This window comes from Tympanuchus pallidicinctus, unplaced genomic scaffold (assembly GCF_026119805.1).
Source record: "Tympanuchus pallidicinctus isolate F22 unplaced genomic scaffold, pur_lepc_1.0 scaffold3, whole genome shotgun sequence".
In the NCBI taxonomy this organism is placed as follows: domain Eukaryota; kingdom Metazoa; phylum Chordata; class Aves; order Galliformes; family Phasianidae; genus Tympanuchus; species Tympanuchus pallidicinctus.
Genome location: NW_026294747.1, coordinates 24,984,580 through 25,007,389, shown reverse-complemented (window position 1 = coordinate 25,007,389; position 22,810 = coordinate 24,984,580). Strand labels below are relative to the sequence as shown.

Here is a 22,810-nt window from a genome sequence, read left to right as displayed (position 1 = left end):
AGTTCTAAAACACATTCAGTTATAAAAGTATGTATTTTGTGCACAATATGCAGTTTAACAATCAAAAGCAGAAACTGTAAACCTTCATTCTTAATAGTATTCAGAAATATAAAGATGTACAAGTTTTGATTACATCCCACAAACTTGGAAAGTAAGCATCTATTCTACAGACAACAGTAAGATGATTCAAGAAGCAGACTGCATTGTTCATTTACATTAAAGCACCAGCTCCCTGACAGGTTTGGCTCTTGCTGCATCAGAAAATATTGATACTTACATAATACTCAAGCTTAGAGTTATTTCCTTGTGTGATATTCATTGCAGTATTAAGATTCTGTGTACCAATCACAACAGTCTCTCATCCAATTCGTGCTTAATGCTCAGGGAAGATCAAGAACATAGACTTGTCGCAAGGAAAAAAAAACATTTCAAGATGCTACAGAGCAGCCTTGCACTGTTCTAAGTACAATAAGGCAAATGCTTTAGTTTTCTGTTCCAGATGATGATCACAGGTAATGCATGCTTTGCTTTCGTGATCAGCAGCAAATATTCCTTCAGTTAACCTGAAGTTTGTAGGAAGGAAAACAAGATGACCATCCCAAAAATGTCACAAATTCTAATCCCTGGTGCTTTCCCACACAAAAGGTTATAAGAATATCATATAGTAAAATTATAATAAGTACTTTTTTGCTACTTGTGTTTTTAAGCATTAACAATAGGAGCTTTTATAATTCATTATCTTTCCAAGAACCGTCAGAAGCCAATATCTAGCATTTAAGTAACCAGACCCCATAAAATTGGTGTCTTACATAAGAACATCTATCACTGGCCAATTTACCACATGCAGCAGCTCCATCCTTTGGTTAGTTGTTTTCTTTGATTTTTGTTTAATATCAGGTTGTACTGGGAGCAAACTGAGAATATACTAGTTAATATACTATACACAAATTGTATTTCTACTGGAAACCAGAAATGTTACATACATTCATTACATCTCCATTTCAGCGGTTACTGTAATCTCTTTAGCCCGAGGATTTACTATTAATGGTTACAAGATACCTGTGGACTGTCAAAAGCCCTGGGAATAAATCTGGGTATATTGGAAGCGGAAAAGCATTTTGGTTTGACTACAGAGATGACAGCTGTACCTCCACTCAACTGGTCTTCTATTCTGCAGCAGAATAGGAACTTTTTAGTTTTAAGCAACTCATATCAAGTATTTCCAGCTGCCAGTCCCAAGGCCTGAAATAATAAGCTAGTCAAGAATCTATTCAGAACTAGTTTATTTGGAACTAGCAAACAGATCCTACATACATGTACTGCTTCTTCCAGACCCGTGACAAAGTAGTATCATAACAAGATGATCTTTGCTTTTGGTAATTTTAAAAAGCTCCCCTAAAGTCACTGCTGAGGACAAACCATACTCAATCTCAGTCATTCTATTTCAATGGAGAAAGGCCTGAACTGAACTTCAGCAACAACTAGCCAAAACAGAATACAATATGGGATATGAGAAAGCTGCATGCTTTTCTATTCTGTTTCTATTCAGATCCTTCCAGTTAACATGCATTAAACACTTCAAAGCTAACTTTCAGACTGTGGACAAAGTTTTCTGTCAAATAAATGCTTTGGGGACTTTTTTTGTTTTGTGATCTACTCACATGCACATAGGTTTTAGACCAGATATATCAACACATACCACAAACATTACTAGAAAAACGGAACATCGTTTCCTAGTCATAACTTCCAAATGTCAATTTACAGTAAAGAAATGGAAATCTGTATACCCCTCCAGTTAGCTTTACATTAAAGTTTGCGTGTTTAAGAAGTGTTTTTAAAGCCCTCAACCCAGAAGTAGTAATTAGTGGGCTCTTGAATTCTGTAGTCCATAAGCCCAACCTCAAACCAGTTGTGGTTTGAACTGTGAAACTGTGGTTAGCCTGCTTAGAGATGTAAGTCGAACAATACTCACCAAGTCCCTATTTCATTGAAGACACTCAAGTTATGAGGTATTTCAAACAGTGCAAAGTGCCCTCTCCAGCTTTCCACAACTGTGAATTCACATTACCCTGCTTATTCAACTTCAGTAATGAATTGTATTTTGGATGCAAGAAAAGAGACTGAGAGGGGGAGTAAAACATGCAAGGAGGTTCTCAAAGCCATGACACTTCCAGCCCTGAGCAGTTTAAGAAAGTGAAGGCAAATGAGTAGAAGAAAGTTACGCTGACTACTTTCTTGGAGTCAAAAACCATGTCTACATGAATTAAAAAAAATCCCTATAGAAAAGGTAGATTTCATTTTTTCCCAGCCCCCTCTTATTTCAGAGTAGAGAAGTTTCACAGATCCATGAATATGGTGGCTTGAAGATGGAGAGACAGTGTCACTGAACAACTACAATAGGTTCTAATTGTCAATGAGTTTCTTCGCTCTGATGTTGGCTTGCTCAATGCGATCTCTATTTGTATCTGCCTGAAAAAGACAAGTGTATAGGTCATTTGCAAACCACACACAAAACAGTTTAAGAATTCAAACTGACACAAACTCCTGAGTTGCAGTATTATGGTAAATATAAAGGAAGCAATTTCTTTTATAAGTTAGATTTTATATAAAATATTGATTTGAAAAGGTAGGAAGCCACAATATATTTCATAACGTGTTTCTAGAAATAGCTGATTTGAAAAAGTAGCTACACCATACATTTTAATAGCATATTTTTAGAAATATAGTTGTTGAACTGTTGTATCATGTGATTAGTTCTTGCATGCAAAACTGTAATAGCTTTTAAATGTGAATAGTTACATAAGTAGCACTATACACTAGAAAGCATGCTGTAATACTATTCTGTTTTAATATGAGACCTTCAGCAAAAGAGACAATAACAATATGAGTAGGCTTGTCAAACATCAAAGCAGCCATGGCCTCCACACAAAAAGGAATTGTCTCACTCTGGGAGTAGGTTGGGATGCAAGATACTCCCCTCTATCCTCATTATCTTCCAACATGCCAATATATGTCATTAAAAGACAGCTTGCCAAACTTATCTCTATCCAAGGATGAACAGATGTCCAGAAAAAAGGCCAAGTGCCAAGTGAGCAAATGTTACAATTTTCGTACTTATAAATTACTTATAATAGGTATTCTTCTACTAAGCACGCACCCATGAAGTTCATCTAGAGAGTGACTGAGGAAGACTACTGGATGAAGTAAAAGGCTGTAGATTGGACTGTCATAGTACTAAAAGGATGCTAGATGAGACCATGGAATAGAAGACTGGAAACCTCATAAATCACTACCTGAGATAGGTGTGTATGTTAATTATCTCACAGGTAATTGATGAGTATGTACTATCTGTGGAAATGTAATGGAGCCTGAATGCTGTGATCTTCGAAGCGCTTACTGTAGAAATATCCGCAGTGCTTCCTGGAACTGCTAATAAAGAACACCTGACCTAAGTCATAAAATTTCACTGTTAAGACAAAACCGAGATGCTGACATAAATAATATCAGCAGCATTTATGTCACACTAGCCTATGTGGCTCTGTATATTTGATATCGTTAATCCTATGGGGTTTTTCAGAAAAACCTTTTGACCTGCAATTGCACTTCATTTTATAAGTACACAGCAATGTGTACCCACTTCTGCTTTTTAAAATGTCTCATACACACCATTCATTAAACTTCTGTACCCTTTATTGGAGAGACTGTTAAAAAGCTTCTATTCAGTTCAGAAGATGGGGATTCCTAAAACATGGCTAAACTTCCTCACAAGTTGCCCACTGAAAGAAAGCCCCTTATAAAAACACTTATACTATTTATCCATTTAGGGAAGTTTACCTTTAACACCAGGTTACGATGGGATGCAGAAAGATGTTACTGTCTGGGACTAACGTAATGCACAGATAAGAGTAAAATAGGATTTTGTAGATGCACAGGAACATATTTCTAATGGACATACCTCAAGAGACTTTGAATTAAGACAAAGAATTACCTTCTGATAATAGAAAAGGACCGTGGTTTGTGGGATTTTTGTTTGTTTTTAAGAGTAATTCCAAAAGAGTTGCTATTATTTAACAAACAGTAACAAAAGAAACACACTATTCTCTCCCACACACAGAAAAATTACCTGCAAGCAATAGGCCCTCAGTTTATTTCCAATGCATGTCAGAATGTTTGATAAGTACAAATTAATTATTTCTAGAATAAACAAGTTACCTGTACCATATTAAGACTTTTTTTATTTTTAAAGATTCTTGAATTTGAAAATATTTGAATTTTCAGCTGCATAACAGAACACTAAGATCATTGTTTATATCACTACAACTACAGGACTGTATGATCTTAATTGTGTATTTTACTGCAAATGCTGGAAGATAAGAGTGAGTCTATTCTTTATCACTTCTTAGTAACAGGAAGTTGTCAACATAGGCTGAAGGCAGAGAATACCTTTGACACTTACCTTTACATTTATCCGGTCTATTTGCTTATTCTGTGCATCAATCTCATTGCCCATATCCAAAGCCATATTTTTTAAATTTCCAAGAATGTTTCCTACTTGAGCAAGATTTTCATCCATTTCATCTTCTCTGGCATCATTTGTTATCCTTTTCAAACAACAAAAACAGAATTTCCAAGAAGAATGAACATGCTTTTCTTTATCGAAACTTCAGTATTTTTGTTATTTCAGTCATCCAAAAGCTAGCTATTGAAGCCAAGGTATGTTTCTAACATTTGAAAACTACACATTCTAAGCAAACAGTCCATTAAAAGGAGAGTTTTAGATTATTCATTATTAGAAAGAAATTCCTTAGTTTAAAACAGTAGCTACTAGAGAAAATTTGAGACATCAGAAGACATTAGTTTGTCTTATAATTGTATGACAGTATTTCACTTTAAAAAAAACACCAAAACATTACTCTCTGTAACTTTCATTGGAGCCCTACAGTTCTCACTGTAGAGTAAGGAAGTGCAAGATGTATGCTTTCAGTACTGTATTATTTCATTCTTGCCACCTCCACCTCCTCTCAAAGTAATAATAGATATTCCAAATAACAGGACAAAACTTTATTTAGCAACTTCATCTAAAATCTGTCTGAAGGAACCTTATGATTTCTGTATTTGGGATTCATAAATGAGGAAACAAACCTTGTAATATATCCACCACTTGGTCCTCTAGAATTCTGTGTCTGTTGCTGATTCATGCTTCTTGGCTGCATGGATATCACATGATCTGCTGAGTTCTCTGTTCCATCTCCCCAGGTTGCTCTGTATGCTTTGGTAGACTCGAAGTTCTTTGTCCTACTCCATAAAAATCAGAAATCTGAACTACTCTATCAAAAAAATGGTTTTCTGATTGAGGCTCCCCATTAATCTAGAATTGTCAGAAACACTTGTCTTGGGCCCTAAAGACAGATTTTTATGTACTAACAAGACAAAGCTTTTTATAGTTTCTCAGAATACTACAAGCATAACCAAGTTACTCTATGGACAGTTGGCTAATCTTGTCTCACATTTATATAGGCACAATACCTTCCTTAGTTAAGTAGTATCCTTTAGCAGAATACAGGAGGCTTACAACAGTATCAGGAAAGTTCATATTGTCAAGAAGTTGTATTTAGAACAAAAGTTAATCTCTAGTTGGGCATAAATACTTTTCAGGGAAGGGATAAAGAAGCTATACTATGCAAGATCAATCTTACTCTCAACCGATTTGACCAACAACTTCTACACTGAAGTTCTTTTTAAAGTTAATAAAAACAGACCTGAGAAACATTTCAAAATAATACTATACAGCTGCTTCATTCTAAAATTTACCATTATACTTTTATTACTTTTACTACATAATTCAAGAGCAAACAAAACAACCATAAAACACTAACATGAAGCAATCTTAAGAATCGTAGCTACAAAAACAAGACTGGAAGAAAATATAACAGAAAAGTGATTTACATTGGGGTAACATCTCACGAACTCTAAAGAACATATTTTGAGAAGAATATTCTAATGTTCAACTTGTGTGCTGTCATTTTCATGTTTATGCTATATAATCCAGACACTACTATCACTTCCCTGGAAACATGTGAAAACCAATGTACTGTATCTTTCTTTACATCTAACTACAGGTAATTCAATATTTGTAGTGCCTTTAACATCAGTAGCCCAGATGTTTCATACTTGAAGAGATGTAAAGTTGCTAGAATGAAGAGATATTCCCTTCTCATTCCTTTGACATTTATATAATCAAGATAGGAAATGCTTATAGGAGCTTTGGATGCCTCATCCCTGCAGGCATTCAAGGCCAGGTTGGATGTGGCTCTGGGCAGCCTGGTCTAGTGGTTGGCATCCCTGCACATAGCAGAAGGGCTGAAAGTAGATGATCATTATGGTCCTTTTCAACCCAGATCATTCTATTATTCTATGAAATATAATCTAGTATAAATACATTGAGAGAAAGTAAAGGCGTCAGCTCTCAATTCATAACAGAAAGGTTGCACCTAGTAGAATCCTGAGCTAGTCAATTCTGGGTGTATACAGCCTTCAAGATCTCCTTAGGTTTGCTGCAAATAGCTTGAGCATTATATTTTAATCTCATTCATGAGAATGTTGCAGCAGCAGGTGAGATTTTTACACTAGTCTTTTGAATTATCACAGTATTCAGTGTCAGAGGTAACAGCAAAAACCTTATTGAGAAAAGACAAGCAGCCTGAAAAGTACTTTCTCATCTAAAATAGCTAAAAGACAGCTAGAAACAAATTGCTTAAATATAGTTAAGAACAAAACCTCTCACTGCTTTCACTGCTAAATATTTTAAGAACTTTTAAAAAAAGTTACTATGCATTCACTTTTCTCAAGTTTTGTTTCTGTAAGGGTAAGGCAATCTACACAGCTTGTCAAAGCAGCAAGGGTTCAAGTAATAGGTCAGTATTGCCACAGCTAATGCAACCCGTGATAATTGTCATTTTCTGTCCACACAGTATTACAACACATCACAGTTCCAAGGAGACCTGCATGCAGATACCATGCACATGCAAGCACACATCCAACAGAAGCACTGCTTTAGACAACTGGTTAAATGCACATGCTGCACTAATAAGACTGACCTTGTCCTAAAATCCGCTTTCCCCAGTTAAATGAATACAGCTTCTCATCCTAGTCTTCATTTTTAGAAAGCAAGCATCAGTGTTAGAAGAGAACAGAGAAGAACAGTAAAGACCAGTGAACAGGTAAATCGGATTAGTATACAGATTATATGAGTACTGCTAGTATCTCACATTATCACAAAGCCTTTATAAACAAACTGATTAAGCCTAGTGAAAAATAGAAAAACCTAAACTATTGAATTAAATGTTCTGATTTACATTTTAAAAAAGCTTTGGAGATAGCCAGTTGGCAAGTATCTCAGACATTAATAAAGCATCTGATATAGCAGTAAAGACATTGATTTTCCTCTTCATTGTCCTCCACTTGCTTATCTCACAAGTTTTTCTACATAAAATTTTCTGCTCATTTTGGTACCCAGCACTATTTCTTTTGTTATTTTTGTATTTGGAATGCCATAGCCATTCACAAATTCAAAGTTCACTTAGTGCCAGTAAGTAGCTTAATTAATTTCAGTGAAATAAGACTGCCAACTACAGAAAAGAAAGACTGTATATATGAAAATGCTTGAAGTCCATCAGCTTGATACAGTTAATATAAAATAGTAAGCACATCTATCTAGAAGGCAGAACTACCTCCTTTTTCAAGATACTAAGATTTTTCAGTCTCAAAGACCATATCTGTATCTATCCTAAAAAAGATTTCTGAAGTATTATTTGGTGAAATAAGTAGACTCGCTACTCCAAGGAATTTTTACCTAGTTTTATGCTACCTCTCAGCAGAATAATAAATTGGTTCTTCTAGGTTTTTTCCCCCCCAGTTACACTAAAGAGCTAAAAGCAAACAGAAACACAGAGATGACACTGAAGTACTGTGAAGCAAGTCTGCAAGAATTTGCATAGTCACTAGTGAAAGCTTTAATCTCTAAATTCAAGATCTGTTATCCTACTTTTTCCTAAAGCATTAATATATTTTTCTAAATACTAGAAAATCACTATTGTGACTCGAAAAAGAAGAGTAAGTCTTCTTCCAAGATATTTAATTCTAACATTGAATTGTCCAGCATTCTAAGCTTTTATCTAAGTATTTAGTACATTTATATATGTACTTGCAATGTTCTACCAAGTGCATTTCAGAATCACCTAGCTTTATACAGATTAGGGTATAATTTACAGAATGATACAGAGTAGCTACATTTACAGTGAAAGGAGCAAAATCTATGGTTAGATGAAGTATGCTTTAGCTTTACTCATAGGATTATGATAGTGCATCTCTACAAACCAGAACAAACAAACAATTGTTTTCTTTAGCTCTTATAAAAGACCACCTCTGAAAGCAGTAGCTATTGGGAATACTCTAGAATTTCAGACCCACAAACCAATTTAACTAACCTGTTACAAGGACAGACACAGAGTCCACAGCATTTGTTGAGCTCCGTCAGCGTTTTCTCAGCTTCTCTCACATCCTTATTTATCTGGTCCATGCCTTCTTCTATGCGATTTAGCTGTTCTAAAAGAGAAACAATTATCCAGAATAAATACAAACATTCATGGGCACGTTGTATATGCATTCCTTTCAAGCAGGTATCTATAAGCTTCAGTTCCATCTTTATATCAGGCTGAAATCTCATTTGCTTTCCTGCCCTCTGACATTTCTTTTGTAGAAAGAAATTAAAGGAAATTGGTTTTTATTTTTACTGTATTAAAACATTTATTACCTTATCCTCAGAACAGCACTTTGGTTGCTGCTTTTAGAAGAAATGCAGACAGTTACAGTCACATCACAGTGGAAAGAAACTGCTTCCGTAACAGAGGCCTCATTACATTGTAACTAATTTGATTTCTTAACTACTTTATCTTAATGCTACAAGTACGTAAGAGTACCCAATTAATAGACTGGATTCATTTTTTGAATCAGTTAACTAGACTGGAAAAGACTTTCTAGATCATCACAGCAACCTGAGTCCCATCACTAAACCATATCCCTTAGTGTCATGTCCATGCACTTATTAAACACTTCCAGGGATGGGGACTGTACCACGTCCCATGTGAGCACATTCCAATGCTAGAACACTCTCTACAAAAGCATTCTTCCTACTATCCAATTTAAACTTGTCCTGGTACAACTTGAGATGATTTTTTTATCCTATCACTTGCCATCTACTTTCACATAAAGGTCTTGAACAAGCCTTTAGTTTCCACAACACTTCAATGATAGTTTTTTTTCTTACAGCTATAGAACTGGTCATTAGCACTGGGAGGAAGAACTCACCTCCTTGTTCATCCAGCATGGCGATAGTCTTGACGCCAACATCATGGGACTGCACAAAGAAAGTTATTTGGTGATACAAAGCCATTTCAATACATCAGTGCAAGATAAGAATATCTCCAAAATAAGTTTGACAAGTCAGACAAGTTTGTAATAAAACACAGTGCTATGAAATAGCTTCTATAGTAAAGTTACACTAATCTTCAAATTTGATCTTGTTAGGCTGACAACGTTCTTACCTGTTATGCCATATCACTTAATATTTTTTAACTATTATTAAAACAAGATAAAAATTGATTACAATACTTAAGATTGAACTATATCAAGGTCAAGCTAAAAAAAAAAAAAAAAAAAAAAGAAAAACAAAACCTAGCCATATCTTGTTTTAATAAGCGGCATTTAATTCATTCTTTATCCCTATAGCTTTCAGTAGAACTGAAAAAAACTTTTAGTCCTGGAAGTCACAAGTGAAAGTAAGTAATTTTGAAAAACCAATAAGACAAACCCTGGAAAACCCTTGTCGGGAATTTAGAAGGTATCAGGAAGAAACTTGCCCATCACTTGGCAAAAACAAATTGTTAGTGAGGGACATACCAAGCTACAGCTCTTCACTGGCTCAAAGTCTTCAGTTTAGCAAACAAGTTTACACCCACATTTTACAGTAAACTTGCAGCTCAGAACTGTGGTAAGCATTATTTAAGCTTCTAAGAATTGCCAAAATGTGACACTAGAAGATACAATCTTGTTGCATTGTGTGTTTTTGACATCCATGTTTGAGAGGAATTCATTAGGCCATACTAAATCAAGCATCCTATTGATAACAGCAGCATCTTTGTTCCATGCAGTCTGCTACCATCTGGATGCGAGTGTAGGTTCTAAAGCAGTACTGATTAAACTCTAATGTTCTCATTTGTAGGATTAATTTTTAACTAATCTCACATAGACAAGAAGTCATCTCATCTTCTGGGCTAGAAGTAGTCATTAGCTTTACTGCTCAGTCTCTGCATTCCCATTTGCCCACAGCATGCACAAGTACTAGCAAAAGTCTCAACTGAACCACATAAGCTTTATTATCTCTAACAGAATTGATTCTCCAGGGATCTGCTCTTCATTATGCATTTCTGAAAATAAAAAGTAAGCTTTCTATAGGTTGGGGTTTTTATTTATTTTTTTTACAATGGGATACACAAGTCATAGAAGCATAGAGGAACTCACTGATAGTATCATCCAGATAGACCCGAAATACAGATTTGTTTCAGGTAATGGACAAGGGTGTTAAGAGTTTATCATACCTCACTGCTTTTAAAAAAAATAACTAGGGAACAGATGGTAAGAAGGGATAAGCAGAAAACTTTTGTGTAGGAAGAAGCAAAAGCAGCGCTGCTCTCTACTACCCTGCCACACCCTACTAAGCACTAAGGGATAGAGGGGAAAAAAACATTAATTGTTTTGAGAACTAAGCAATGAAGCAGCCAAAGCCATCTGTGACAGATGAGTGTTTACAACTGATCTGAAACATCTGGAGATTTGACCATTTTGCTTAGAAGGAGAACAGTCAAAAATACAATATTCATTTTGAGACTCAAGCCTAATGGCTTTCACATTATATGAAGTCATTGTAACTCAAATGTCTCAAAAAAAAAAAGTTTGGGAAAAAGAAAAAGCAATGAAGATCACTCTGTGGCAGTTAGAATGTTTCTGCTTATTCAAATTTATACATCCCTAAGGAATTCAAAAGCTTTTCCTTACCTCAATGGCCAAGCCAAGAATTCTCCTTGTGCTTTCCAAAGACTAGGAAGAAAAGAATGTTATGAATGTATTAACAGCATATATCAGTCCTAGAAAAAGTTACTTATCAGTTCATTGCAGTAAATCAACTAGTTTACATACTGGCAGGGTCACAAGCCCTTCCAATATGCAGCTATAAAAACCTAGTAGGCTACATCTGTGTTGTTTTTTGGTCTTTTTTTTTTTTTTTTTTTTTTAAGTTCTCCCCAGTGACTAGTAAACTTTTGCCTTTCCAGAATTCACTAGTACTCTGCTTGTCCCAAGTGAAAGTCCAAGTAAAAATACATTTACTTCTCCTTTTATAAAACTCATTAGAAAGGAATTAGATGCATGAAATAGCAAGAGGATTAGGAAGGGCACTCAACCTGTATTTTCTCAGCAATCAGGACTGGGTAGTGAGTACTCAATCAAGCGGGTGGCCTTACAATTGAGAAGTTTAAAATTCATTGTTACTTTCAGGAATAGCCTCAGCTTCAGTACTTACCAAGAGAGTGATTGGAAACATTCTGCTATATCCTTGCAGAACCATCACTCTAGATTGTCTTTAAAGGATACCATAATCTTGCCATGTAACTGCTCTAACCCCATGCAGCTTCTTAAAATACTTACCTCATCAGTGACCTGGTTGGCCTTCAGCTGGATTTCTTCAGGCGATAGTTCAGCCATGATGAGGAGCTATCACTCACAAGTAATCAAATTAAAGAGAGTCTTCACACTGTAAATAAGAGATACCAGTTCAACGTTTAGAACTACTTCAAGTATTCATACTGTACAAGTCACAGAATCACAGAATTGAAGTCCAAACAGCATTTTTCACAGCACAACACATGTTCAGAAGGCACTAGGAATTGTTCTGCTAATATGCCTGTACTTCTCTTCTGATGCTCCTATTTGGACACCTGAAGCATTCTGCCTGTTGTGAAGCAAAACTGTCTACAGTGGTGGTTCACATTTTCAATTCACACTTGCTATGGCAACTGACCTCTGTGGGTAGAAGCCAAACAAAAGCACTCATTACACTTTGATGCAAATGTTCTGACTATCTTGTAGCTGTACCTTTTACCTGTGCTACTTTCCAGTCATTTCTCATCAGTTTGGTTTGTCTAGACTTTCATTTCTCATGTTTGGTTTCTCTAGACTTCACAGCAAGCTTACCCACCTTCACTTTTCAGCCACTGCCATTTGAGATATGGCAAAGATGCATCTCCCTGCTAATAAAGCATACTCTTTACAACTTGATTACAAAATCTGTTTCAAACTGAATAACCAAAACTGATTCATTAAAGGACTCAAAAGCTGTAATTATATTTATTTGAGCTGGCCAGCTATGCTTTTCACAGACAAGCATACAACCTGCACAGTAGCTCTGGTGTCCAGCAGATAGAGATGTCCCAAGACATTCCTGGAGTTACAATTAAGGCGAGGTGATTTTTACTGGAAGAGCTCAGCTATTCCAATTGAACACAACTTACATTAATAAGGAATACTCAGGTCTTCACCACACAGTCGCTTAATTATTTTACTTAAGAAAAACATTTTGCTATTCTAGTTCATTACTATGGCTGAGAGAAATTTCAAAGAAAAAACAAGACATGTCTCACAAGGATCTTTATCTCCATTTGCCTAAAAGCAAAGTAGAATTTCTTTTTAAAAGTAGGTAGTCAGCCATATTTACCTTGTTGTTAAGAAGTGCTCTGCAATATTTGCTCAGTTATCAGCATACAAGGATTACAGTTTAACGCATTCCAGTGGAACAGCCCTCTTAGCCCACCACTCCTATAGGAACATTGGCACCCACAAGCAGTGTACACCTAGGCTTGAAATGAAAAGCTAATTTTATTGAAGTAATGGGCGTTGAAGCTTTTCTACAAAGTTAGGAGACAGCAAACAGCTTAACTATCCCATAAAATGAAAATTAACTCCGTAAAAATGAAAATTCATCAACAAAACAAAGGCAGCATGCCAACAAACACAGATCACAAGAATCCATTTTCTCTTCTCTGCTATGCTTTATTCTGGAAAATGAGGTGTGAAAGAAAGTTCTTGGAAATTCCAGTTCTGACAAGCTTCAGATAAGACATTATCTGTCCACAAGTTGATGTTAATTACTGTAGGACATCCTATAAGCTTACTACTATAATTTGGACCATAATATTCTAGCTTTTATGGAAGTTGCTGAGGATGGACTAGAATTAAGTTACTTCTACCCTTTGGACAAGAGGAACAATGAGATAAGAGAAAGGAACACAGACTTTCTCCACTTGCTATGTATTCAAAGTCAGTGGCTCCAGAAGCTCAGAAAAACCTTAAATTCACTCTCCTATACAAAGTCTTAAGGTTGGAGAAGGCTAGGAAAGAGATGGTAAAGGAGATTTTATAGAACAGCTTAAAACATTCAACAAAATAATTTCTGTAAGGGAAGTAATGACAGGAGAGGCACTTTGGGGCTCCTATCTGCATGGTGTCAGACCTCTTCAAAGCATCATTGGCTAAGAGAGCTTCATTTGGTAAGTTTTCACACCCATGAAGCACCTGAAGCATTTTAGGAGTTTCTTTATCTAACTTGAGTCATACCAACACTCAGTTCCCAGTTCTGGAGTGTAAAAGTAAGCAAGTTTCAGAAGTCATCATATGTGATATTTCATAGTCTTCTCAGTCTTTTAAATTACAAGCCTTTTTCAAGGCTTATAAATAATACGTCTAAAGTAACAAAAGCTATAGCAGACCATTTACACACTACTCGAACATGCTTTTCTTCAGTACCAGCTGTAAAGAAAGTGTAAGGCTTATTGGCCCCATGGGAAAAAAAAAGTGCTTCCTTCTAAAACAAGTCGCAGTATATTCATGTCATGCTTTCTGAAGCACTCAAAATCCATAAGAATTTCCTGTCCTCCAGATCTCTGGATTTAAACCAATTGCAGGTGATTAGAAGGCCTACAAAAATGCCTGTTGAGATGTAATTATAGTCTGCACCTGGAAACTGGATAGCTGTTTTAAAGCAGCATTCAGCATAAGACTGCATTTTAAAAACATCAATACAATTAGTCAATAATTTCTCCCATTCCTCTAAAATAACACATTTTGAAATAAATGAAAACTTTCACACATATAGAATCACTCAGGTTGGAAAAGACCTTAAAGATCATTGAGTCCAATCACAACCTAACTACACTACCCTAACTCTAACAACCCTCCACTAAACTGTGTCCCTGGACACCACATGCAAATGGTTTTTAAACACATCCATAGATGGTGACTCAACCACATCCTTGGGAAGCCTATTCCAGTGCTTAACCTTTTCTGTTTTTCTGTTTTCTGTTTCCTGATATCCAACCAAAACTCACCCTGGCACAACTTAAGGCCATTTCCCCTCATTCTGTCACCAGTGAGAAGGGACCAGCCCTACTCTCACTGTAAGCACCTTTCTGATATTGGAAGAGAGCAATAAGGTCTCCGCTCAGCCTCCTTTGCCCCAGACTGAACAGCCCCAGTTCCTTCAGTCTTGTAGGGCATATTTTCAAAGCCCTTCACAAGCATTGTCGCCCTTCTTTGGACATGCTCTAGCACCCCAATGTCTTTCCTGTACTGAGATTTATGTTTCCATGTATTTCCATGTTACTAATTTCCAGCAAGTTGTGATATAAAAAAGCCTATTCCTTCGATTTCCAAATGCTCATATTTCATGACCTCTTCTTTTCAGGTAAATTAGAAAATAAATCATCTACTTCCCCTTTTTAACATAAACCCCTATTAAGGATACTAGCAAATAAAATTTTAATATCTTATAATTCCCAGGTCACTTTCAATTGCTGTTTAATACAAGTATGAAGACAGAAATATTAAATATGACTGAAAAATGCAGTCTCTGCCTTTTAATGAATAATCTCATCACAAAGGCATGAAAAACAAGATGACATAATCCTGCTGTTGCAACAACTGACTGAAAGCTAGGAGCTCACGAGTTGTAATTTCAGCCAGCAGTGAATTGGTACAGCACCTGCTGAGCACAGATGCTCTCAGGTACTTCACTGACTAAGTCAGCAGCTGTCTTTCCCATAAAATAGAAAATGAATGAAGCAATATTTTTAGAAAAATCTGGCCATTATTTATGATTTTGTTTGCCTTTTTGCAAAGATTAAAAACTAGACAGTTTACAGAATAGGCAACTTTGGATTAATTTGGTTTTGCTTCTCCCCCTCTCCTCCCTCCCCCAAATTTCATATTGCCAATGTGGAAGAAATTATTTGTTGGGTCGTCCCCCCCCCCCCCCCCCCCAACATTTCCTTAGACAAACAAGAAGTTATTGTGCTTGTTAGGCAGCTGAAATTCAGCCCATCTAATACAGCATGGTACAAGGTATCAGCATCAGAATGTACTCCTCTGTGCTATTATGGCTACAAGATAAATGAACAAAACATCTGTAACACTGAGGGAGGAGGCCACGACTAAGAACAAGACACTACTCTGCAGGCTTCCTGCTCTATCTTATCAGCTTCCTGAGCACACTGCACAGAGGCGATAGCTGAAGAATAGGCGCTAGCAATACCACCTCCTCTCTGTGTTGTGTCAAGCTCCACATCCTCTCAACAATCCATGTCTGTCCTTGGAAAAGCCTCGTGATACCTCTTCCAAATTAATTATTGGCCAACACAAGTTAACAACCAATCTTAGAAACACGTACAGTCAGCAACACATATTGTTTCTTCTAGGGGCACACACAGCAATATACAACTAGCAATCGAAAGACATGCAGGACAGAGGAGCTCAGGCACTCAGATGTGTTAATTACTGGTCTGTCAATAACCAATTAATGGTTCAAGACAACAAATAGAGCAGTTGGTACCACAGGAGGCTGCTCCTTCGCCCTAAAATCATTGGATCATTAAGGTTGGAAAAGATCACCCACCTAGCCCAACCACCAGCCCATCCCCATCATGCCCACTCAGCTATGTCTCTCAGTGCCACATCTACCATCTGTCTTCTTTAAAGACCTCCAGGTTCAGTAACTCCACCATATCTTCAGGTAGCCCTATGCCAATGCCCCGCTGCTCCTTCTGAGATTTTCCTAATATCCAGCCTGAACATCCTCCAGCACAACTTGAGGCCATTAGCTCTTATCTTGAAAAATGCCTTTTGATGCAGTGCTGCAGTTTGCAGCATAGCACCAGGTTTGGTCACAAAGGAGAAGTAAAGCACTACCCAGCTGTTCAGTGCCGTCCTTTCACGGAGTGAAAAAGGGGAAGGTCAGCGGCCAGAGAAGTTGCACAAAGTGGTTTCCGAAGTTCCCCCACCTCAGCGGCCTAGGCTGTCAGATCAACTGCTGTCGCTGGACAGGAGGTGTGCTCCACTCGGAAAAAAAAGACCGTAAGAGACAGTGCGAGCTAACACCACAGCTCCCCACAGCGCGAGGCGCACGGCTGACAAAGGCACGGAGCCAGGGCTGCTCCAGTTGCCCACAGGATTGGCGGAGACTCCTCCCGCAGAACCCGCGGGCTGCGAGCGGGGAGAGCTGAGACAAGGCCTCCTGCCGCAGCGCCTCGGGAGCCCCCGGCCGAAGGGCAGAAATGGGAACCGGAGCCTCTGGGCCGCGCCCAACCCAAGGCAGAGAAAGCCACAGAACCCAGGCCTGCCCCACCACAAACCTACCGCTCCCGGAGGCCGCTACGCCGCCGCCCTCAGGCCGAGCCCAGCCGCCTCCAGCCTCCCCTTAAGAGTCCATGTCCCACCCGTCGTCCGCGCCCACCCCCGCGAAGCGTCACGGCTGCTCCGGAAGCGGGAGGTGGAGCTTCCCATCGAACGGCGACGCCACTCCCAACATGGCGCCGCGAAAGCGGCCACCACACAGAGCAGTGCGGTGGAACGCGGCCTCACTTTCCTGGTACACTCAACATGGCGGCTAGCTGGAGGTTTGCGCATGCGTCAACTGTGAGCCACTTTCCTCGACTGTGTGTGCTTTAAAAGCGGCAGCATGTATTGCTATGCAGCGTTTATTACACTTTCTCTCTTCATAGTAGTACCTTTATTGATAAATTTATTGTTACGGCTTTTGCATTGTTATCATCAGTTGATAAGCATCCCTGATAAGCATCCCTACCTGTCAGGGTGGTGCTGCCCTCGCAGTGAAGTTGGCCCCGGCACAGACGCGCGCTACGGACGCCGGGACTACACTTCCCAGCAGACACCGCGGAGCCGAGGGAGCTCTTCCCGGCGCGCAGCGCGGCCGTCTGCTGCTGCCGCATTGGCTGTGGCCAGAGGCTGCCCCGCGAGTCTCGGTGGGGTCGCCCCGACACGGGCGCTGCGTGGCCGGCAGACCGCGGGCGGGCTCGGTGCCGGCGGGGATGGGAGGCCCGCCCCCTGCCCTGGCCGCGATGTGTGAGTAGCGGGCGGAGCACTGGCTATCCGGCGGGAGCTTACTCGGTGGGGCTGAGGCAGGGGCGGAGGGCCCGGGGAGCGGGAGGCGTGTGCGATAAGCATCCCGCGTTGCTGCGTGCTGCTGCGCTTTGCAGTCCGGCTAACTGGGCTTTGTGAGAGCGGTTCCCTGCTAGAGGCGTGCAGGTATGGCTGTGTCTCGGTACCTGCGGAGGCTGAATTGCAGCTCTGGGCTCGAGTTGTTCAGTTACTGTCCTTCCTGTCGTGAAGCCAAAATTCGTCTGGGTGAGTGTGAGTGGATGTAATGATGAATGCCCAGTAACCTGCAGCGAGACTGACCATGTGCGGATCCTGAAGCAGCTCCGCATAGGGCGGTGGAACAGGAGATGGTTCATGTTGGCTAGAAGTGGCTTTGACAATTAATAACCATGCTCCATTTCTGAAATTGTTCTGTAAAGGCTTGGTTTATTATTTCTTTTTGAGAATGTTTTTTTTTTTTCTTTGTCATTCTGTTTTCGGTGGCAGTGGCTTGATGGAATGGTCCATGGCAATGCTGTATCTTCCTCCATACCTTCTGCCTGAAGCACGGCTTTGAAGAGGTGTGGTGCCACTGCTAGGTGCTGAGCAGCAGCCTAAGAGAGCAAGACTGAGGTTTGGTGGACTTGGCTTTCATTTCCTGGGGCTTCTCCTGATCTCTGATGGTTGTTTGTGGCCTTCTTTCACTTGCTGTTTCTTTCAGTTAAGCCTAAATTGCTTTATTAAGTTTTGCTGAGCCTAAAAAAGGCTTAAGCCTTCCAAAAACTTGGTTAAAGGTTTTCATGAACTTTGAGAGTACCTCCCCATTAGGATTGCAGTATTTGATGTGAATATGAATATTACACATCTTTTAGGCTGATTAAGTTTGGCTTTGTAACTTTAGAAAACAAGTTCCAATCCTGACCTGAAAGCAGACTATTACTTCTTCTAAATGCAAGTATAATTTTTTTTTTAACCTCTTACTTGGCTTTAACTGAATTGTTAGGCAACTGCGTTTGCATCACTTGTATGTTCCAGCATTGACTGATTTCTATATGTGAAGTTTTTTGAATAGATGTTATGTTGTTACACCCTCAATTTGAGTAAATAGATGGTTTTGGTCAACTATGTTAGTCACTTGAATCACTATGACCAAATGTATGAGAACTGTTGAGTCATGGCCTGAACCACTGATTGAGCACCTGGGGAAAGGACCAGGTCAGCCCTGAGAGCACAGGTGAAGGCAATTCAGGGCTGTGAGCGGAAGGGGTGGAGCCTGGCTGCACCTCTCTTAGACCTCCATCATTTAAGGGCTGAGTGGCCCTGGGGAAGGATTTCTCCCTGCACATCCCTCTCTTTGGTGAGGCTTTCTCCTGCAAACCTGGGATCTTCTGATATTGGGTGAGCAATCTTCTTCCCTTCCTTTATAGCACCTTTCTATTGTGCCAATCCTTCTGTCATTTTACCTCTTGTGAAACACCTTTTTCCATCATGTTGATCTGTCCAATTGCTATACCAAATTTCAGGTAGCATCTGGCCTATATGTCTGAAAATGTTGCACGTTTGATGGGATATCAATCAAATGCATCTTAATCTACACAGGGCTCTGATATCTGTACAGTGTAAAGAATAACCACAATTACTGTATTATAAATACATACCCAGATTGTCTATAGGGGTATTCGGAGGCCCAGATAAAGCTAAGGCATTTTTCCTGTTGATTTTCCACTTTATCTTTTAAAGTTTATAAGATATCTTGAGTTAAATTTAGGTTGATAAAATTATTTTTAACATCTGACAGTTCTCTTTTGTGAATGTACCACCAGATGGTGTCCTAAGTTTTGAGATGTTACCTGATTCAAGCTGATAATATGAAAACAAGAGAATGCAATAAGTTACAAAAACACACTTGTTTTATGTTATACATATTTTTTAAAAAGTATTGCTAGTTTACTGGGTAGTGGATTTTTCTCATCTGATCTTGGCAATTTTGCATTTTGATTCCAAATTAAAGGAGCTGTTATTACTCACCACTGGGATGAAATGTCTGTTACATAGGTGTGATAATTCAAGCAGAAGCCTGTTTTTTTTTTTTTGTCTGATCACTGATGCCTGTCAGCCTAATCTTTGGGATCCTTGACTTGAATTTACTTGGCACCAAAAATGTATTCTGTCAAGTGACTTGAGTACTGTGGTTTAAGTGCCTGAAGTCACTTTCTAGTGATTCTAAATACTTTGTGGTGACTGTATTCATAGAAAAAGCCCAGTGACTGGCTAAATACTTCCCAGTGCGCTTTCCATTGAACAAATATTTTCCAGCTCAGCTGAGTATGTAGTACATGGACTTTGTAGAGAGTTACTTATGAAGTGTGAGTTATTTTGCCAAGACCAATTATCTGATTTTGTGGAACTGCTACAGATAAATATATAAAGCAGTCTGTTTTGGTTTGGTTTCTGAGCCTCTGTTCTTAATTTACAGTCTGTGACAGAAACACAGTTTGCATACCTGTCAAGGCTACGAGCTCAAATACCTATGAGGGGGGGAAAAATACACAGATTGCTGAAATACCAACCACTTTATTTTGTGTCTCTTTGTGTCATGCTTGTAAGGGCCTCTTCATCAAAGATCTCTTACAAAGTGGTGTAAGATTATCAGGATAAGCAGACAGGTCTTTTGGTAGCTGCAGGTAGATCTAACTGAGGCAAGCCATTTGTGCTTGATCTTGTGGAGGGATCATTATGTTGCTTCTTAATGAAACTCTGTTTCACTCTTTAGAAAATAATGTTTGAGGCTCCTCTCCAAGGAGGAGGCTCCTGCCAGTGGGCTCAGTTGGAGTACTGTGTCCAGTTTTGGATGTAATTCTTTAAGAGTTCTTTAGGCAATTTGGAAAGAGAAACTGAAATTTTAATAGCCTTGAAAAATATGGTGTTTCAGGAAAACACCTAAAGAAATGAAACTTGTGTGAGTCTAAAAAAGCCATCTAGGTGTGTGGATGTTAGATCTCTGCAATGACAGCATACCACAGTGGTGCTGAACAGCTTTCCATTTTCATTAATGTAGTGCACATCCCCGTGTCTGCCAGTGTGTAAAAAGTGCATGGTAAGTAAGACAGCATGAAGGTGTTTATTTTCTCTGGGAGGTGTTCCATCTCAGTTTACAGCAAGGAAAGCTTAGTTTGGTTATTGGGAAACTATTAGCATTTCTGATAGGAAATTGGAAAGACAGTTTAATTCTGACTTAGGGTTTATATATTATTCTGGTCTGTGACTTATTTGTAGCCTGGCTTGAAATAAAACTAGTCTTTAATGGAGGTTCTTGTTCCTGACAGGTGTTCCTGTGCATGTGCTGCTCTGTTTGTGTAAGGCGTATGTCTGCAGTCTCCTTATCTCCAGTGTACCTTCCCCGTATATTATAAAAATTCATTGTTATTCATGGGGCAGCATACAGACAGTTCCTGCAGATGTCTTGTTAGGATAGTTAGCAGAGTCAGCTATGTTGCCTTGAGCATGGAGATGTTGATCCATGCAATAACTTTTATCTCCTGGCTCAGTGGCAGAGTAGTTGATCGCTCATTTGGCAGCATGGCTCTGACACTTGCTATGTAGTTGAGCTCAAGAGCAGTGATTCTGGTAAGCAAAGGTCGTTTTTGAATTTGGTGCTTTATTCCACGTAACTTCTGTCTGAGGTGATGAAACTTGATGAAATTTGAATGTAGGCCTTTCTTTGTGGCAATGAATAACTTAGTTTTGTTCAGCAATCTGATAGTGGTACGAGAATTTTAGTGTTTGGGGCAACATGTAGTAGAGGGAAACGACTTTAACTGTACATGTTTTATCCCTAAGAAAATCACTATTTTACTAATTTTTAATGAATCGTTGCTTTGTAGCATTGGCTTATCTCAGCAGGTGGCTGTGGTGTTCTCCAGGTTTTCCTGCAAGGACCAGGCCTCTGAAAATTAGCAGAACAAGTTTTCCAATAATCATACTGCGCATGGCCTAACCTAACAGTGGTCATTTAGCTGCCTTCCAGGACCTAAGATGCACTTCCATTCCTTTCTCTCCTAGGCCCAGAGGCTTCCCTCCAAGGCAGAAGGGCTTCCTATCCACCTCTTCCTCCTATCGCCCAACAAAAAGCCCTTTCATGAAAGGGCTTTGTGGTGAGCTGCATCTTTCTAGCCTGTCACTCTCCTCCTTTACCTGTGTCTGTGGTAGCTCTCATGTTCCTCTCATGCAGCTCAACCAGGTTTGTGCAACTGGTTGCTGCAGGAGAGATATCTCTGAGGCAGTGGGCTGACGCCCCTCTGAGGGGCTGAGGAAGGTATTGCTGCAGAGCATTCTGCTCTGCTGAACTTCCCGGCTTCTTTTTTTGTCAAGTGCAGAATATCCACTGCTATCTACAGTGTGTAAAGTGGCTGTGAGATGGGCCCCAGTGCTGCTGCTGAGTTCTGGGCAGCTGGTATGCTGGTCTGCCTGCCCTGCTCCATGGCTTGTGGCTTTATATAGTCACTTCTCAGCCATTGATCTGCAGCAGATTTAGCCTTGACATACATTTTTAATATATGCTATCCGGTGAGGATGAATAACTGTAGACAAATGGATGTTGTAGCAGGAAGTAGCCTAATGCCCTCTTTTCTTTGTAGGCTATTTATACTTGTGAGAAGTGTTCTCTGCAAGCCCTAACAGACTTGCTGAAGTTAATTAAATCTGGCTGCTGTTTCTAGGCTCTGGGCAGGTGCAGGCTGTGGGTAAATTCCATTTACATCACTGTTGTAAAATGTATTCCTTTACTTTAGAACAAACAAAATCCCCTACTGATAGGTAATATTCCCTCAAAACAGGAAGTTAGCGTAACACCTTATTTGCTTTAAAGGCTTTACATTTTGCTGTTGAGATATGCTTCTTTTATGTGATAGTGTAAAACCTTATCTTCGCTAACTGTTTTATTTTTTTATACTAGCTCATTTTCCCCTTAGTGACCCATGAGAGGTAATTCCTTTTTCTGTATGCAGGTATTGTGATTGAACAGATTGGTTGGTGTATGATGAGGGCAAATACCATTACTGAGTACATGGCTCAATCACTGTCTGGTTCTTGTTAGTGCTACATAGTAAAGGAGAGGAAAGCATGTTTTTTTGAAGTGCTTGATGAGAGTCTTCGCAGAGAAATTGATGTACTTCATTTAAGTGAGTCTTAGGTTTTCTAGCAGAATTTGTGAGAAAGACAAGTATGAAGGGAAGTGATTCATCTCCATGTAGGTGCTAAGTCAAGAGGTGAT

The 22,810-nt window shown here is 39.2% G+C and overlaps 2 protein-coding genes across 4 annotated transcripts in view; one reads left to right on the top strand and one right to left on the bottom strand.

The window, feature by feature from the left end:
- Positions 1-14: 14 nt before the first annotated feature.
- On the bottom strand, positions 15-16,921 carry SNAP23 (synaptosome associated protein 23). Its single transcript, XM_052696125.1, has 8 exons — positions 16,798-16,921; positions 11,761-11,866; positions 11,113-11,154; positions 9,367-9,415; positions 8,487-8,604; positions 5,143-5,295; positions 4,457-4,601; positions 15-2,469 (listed from the first exon to the last, which is right to left on the bottom strand). Exons 2-8 carry the CDS (start codon positions 11,815-11,817, stop codon positions 2,404-2,406), a joined length of 630 nt encoding a protein of 209 aa, XP_052552085.1. The 5' UTR covers positions 11,818-11,866; positions 16,798-16,921; the 3' UTR covers positions 15-2,403.
- Positions 16,922-17,384: 463 nt separating this feature from the next.
- Positions 17,385-22,810, top strand: part of ZNF106 (zinc finger protein 106) — a 37,233-nt gene continuing 31,807 nt past the window's right edge. For 2 of the 3 annotated variants that reach the window (XM_052693409.1, XM_052693407.1), the window contains exons 1-2: positions 17,385-17,523; positions 18,046-18,171. The gene's annotated coding sequence lies outside the window, so the exon portion shown is untranslated. Of the gene's footprint in view, positions 17,524-18,045; positions 18,172-18,860; positions 18,937-22,810 lie in introns of those variants that run through there. The other variant, XM_052693408.1, reaches the window with a different exon arrangement.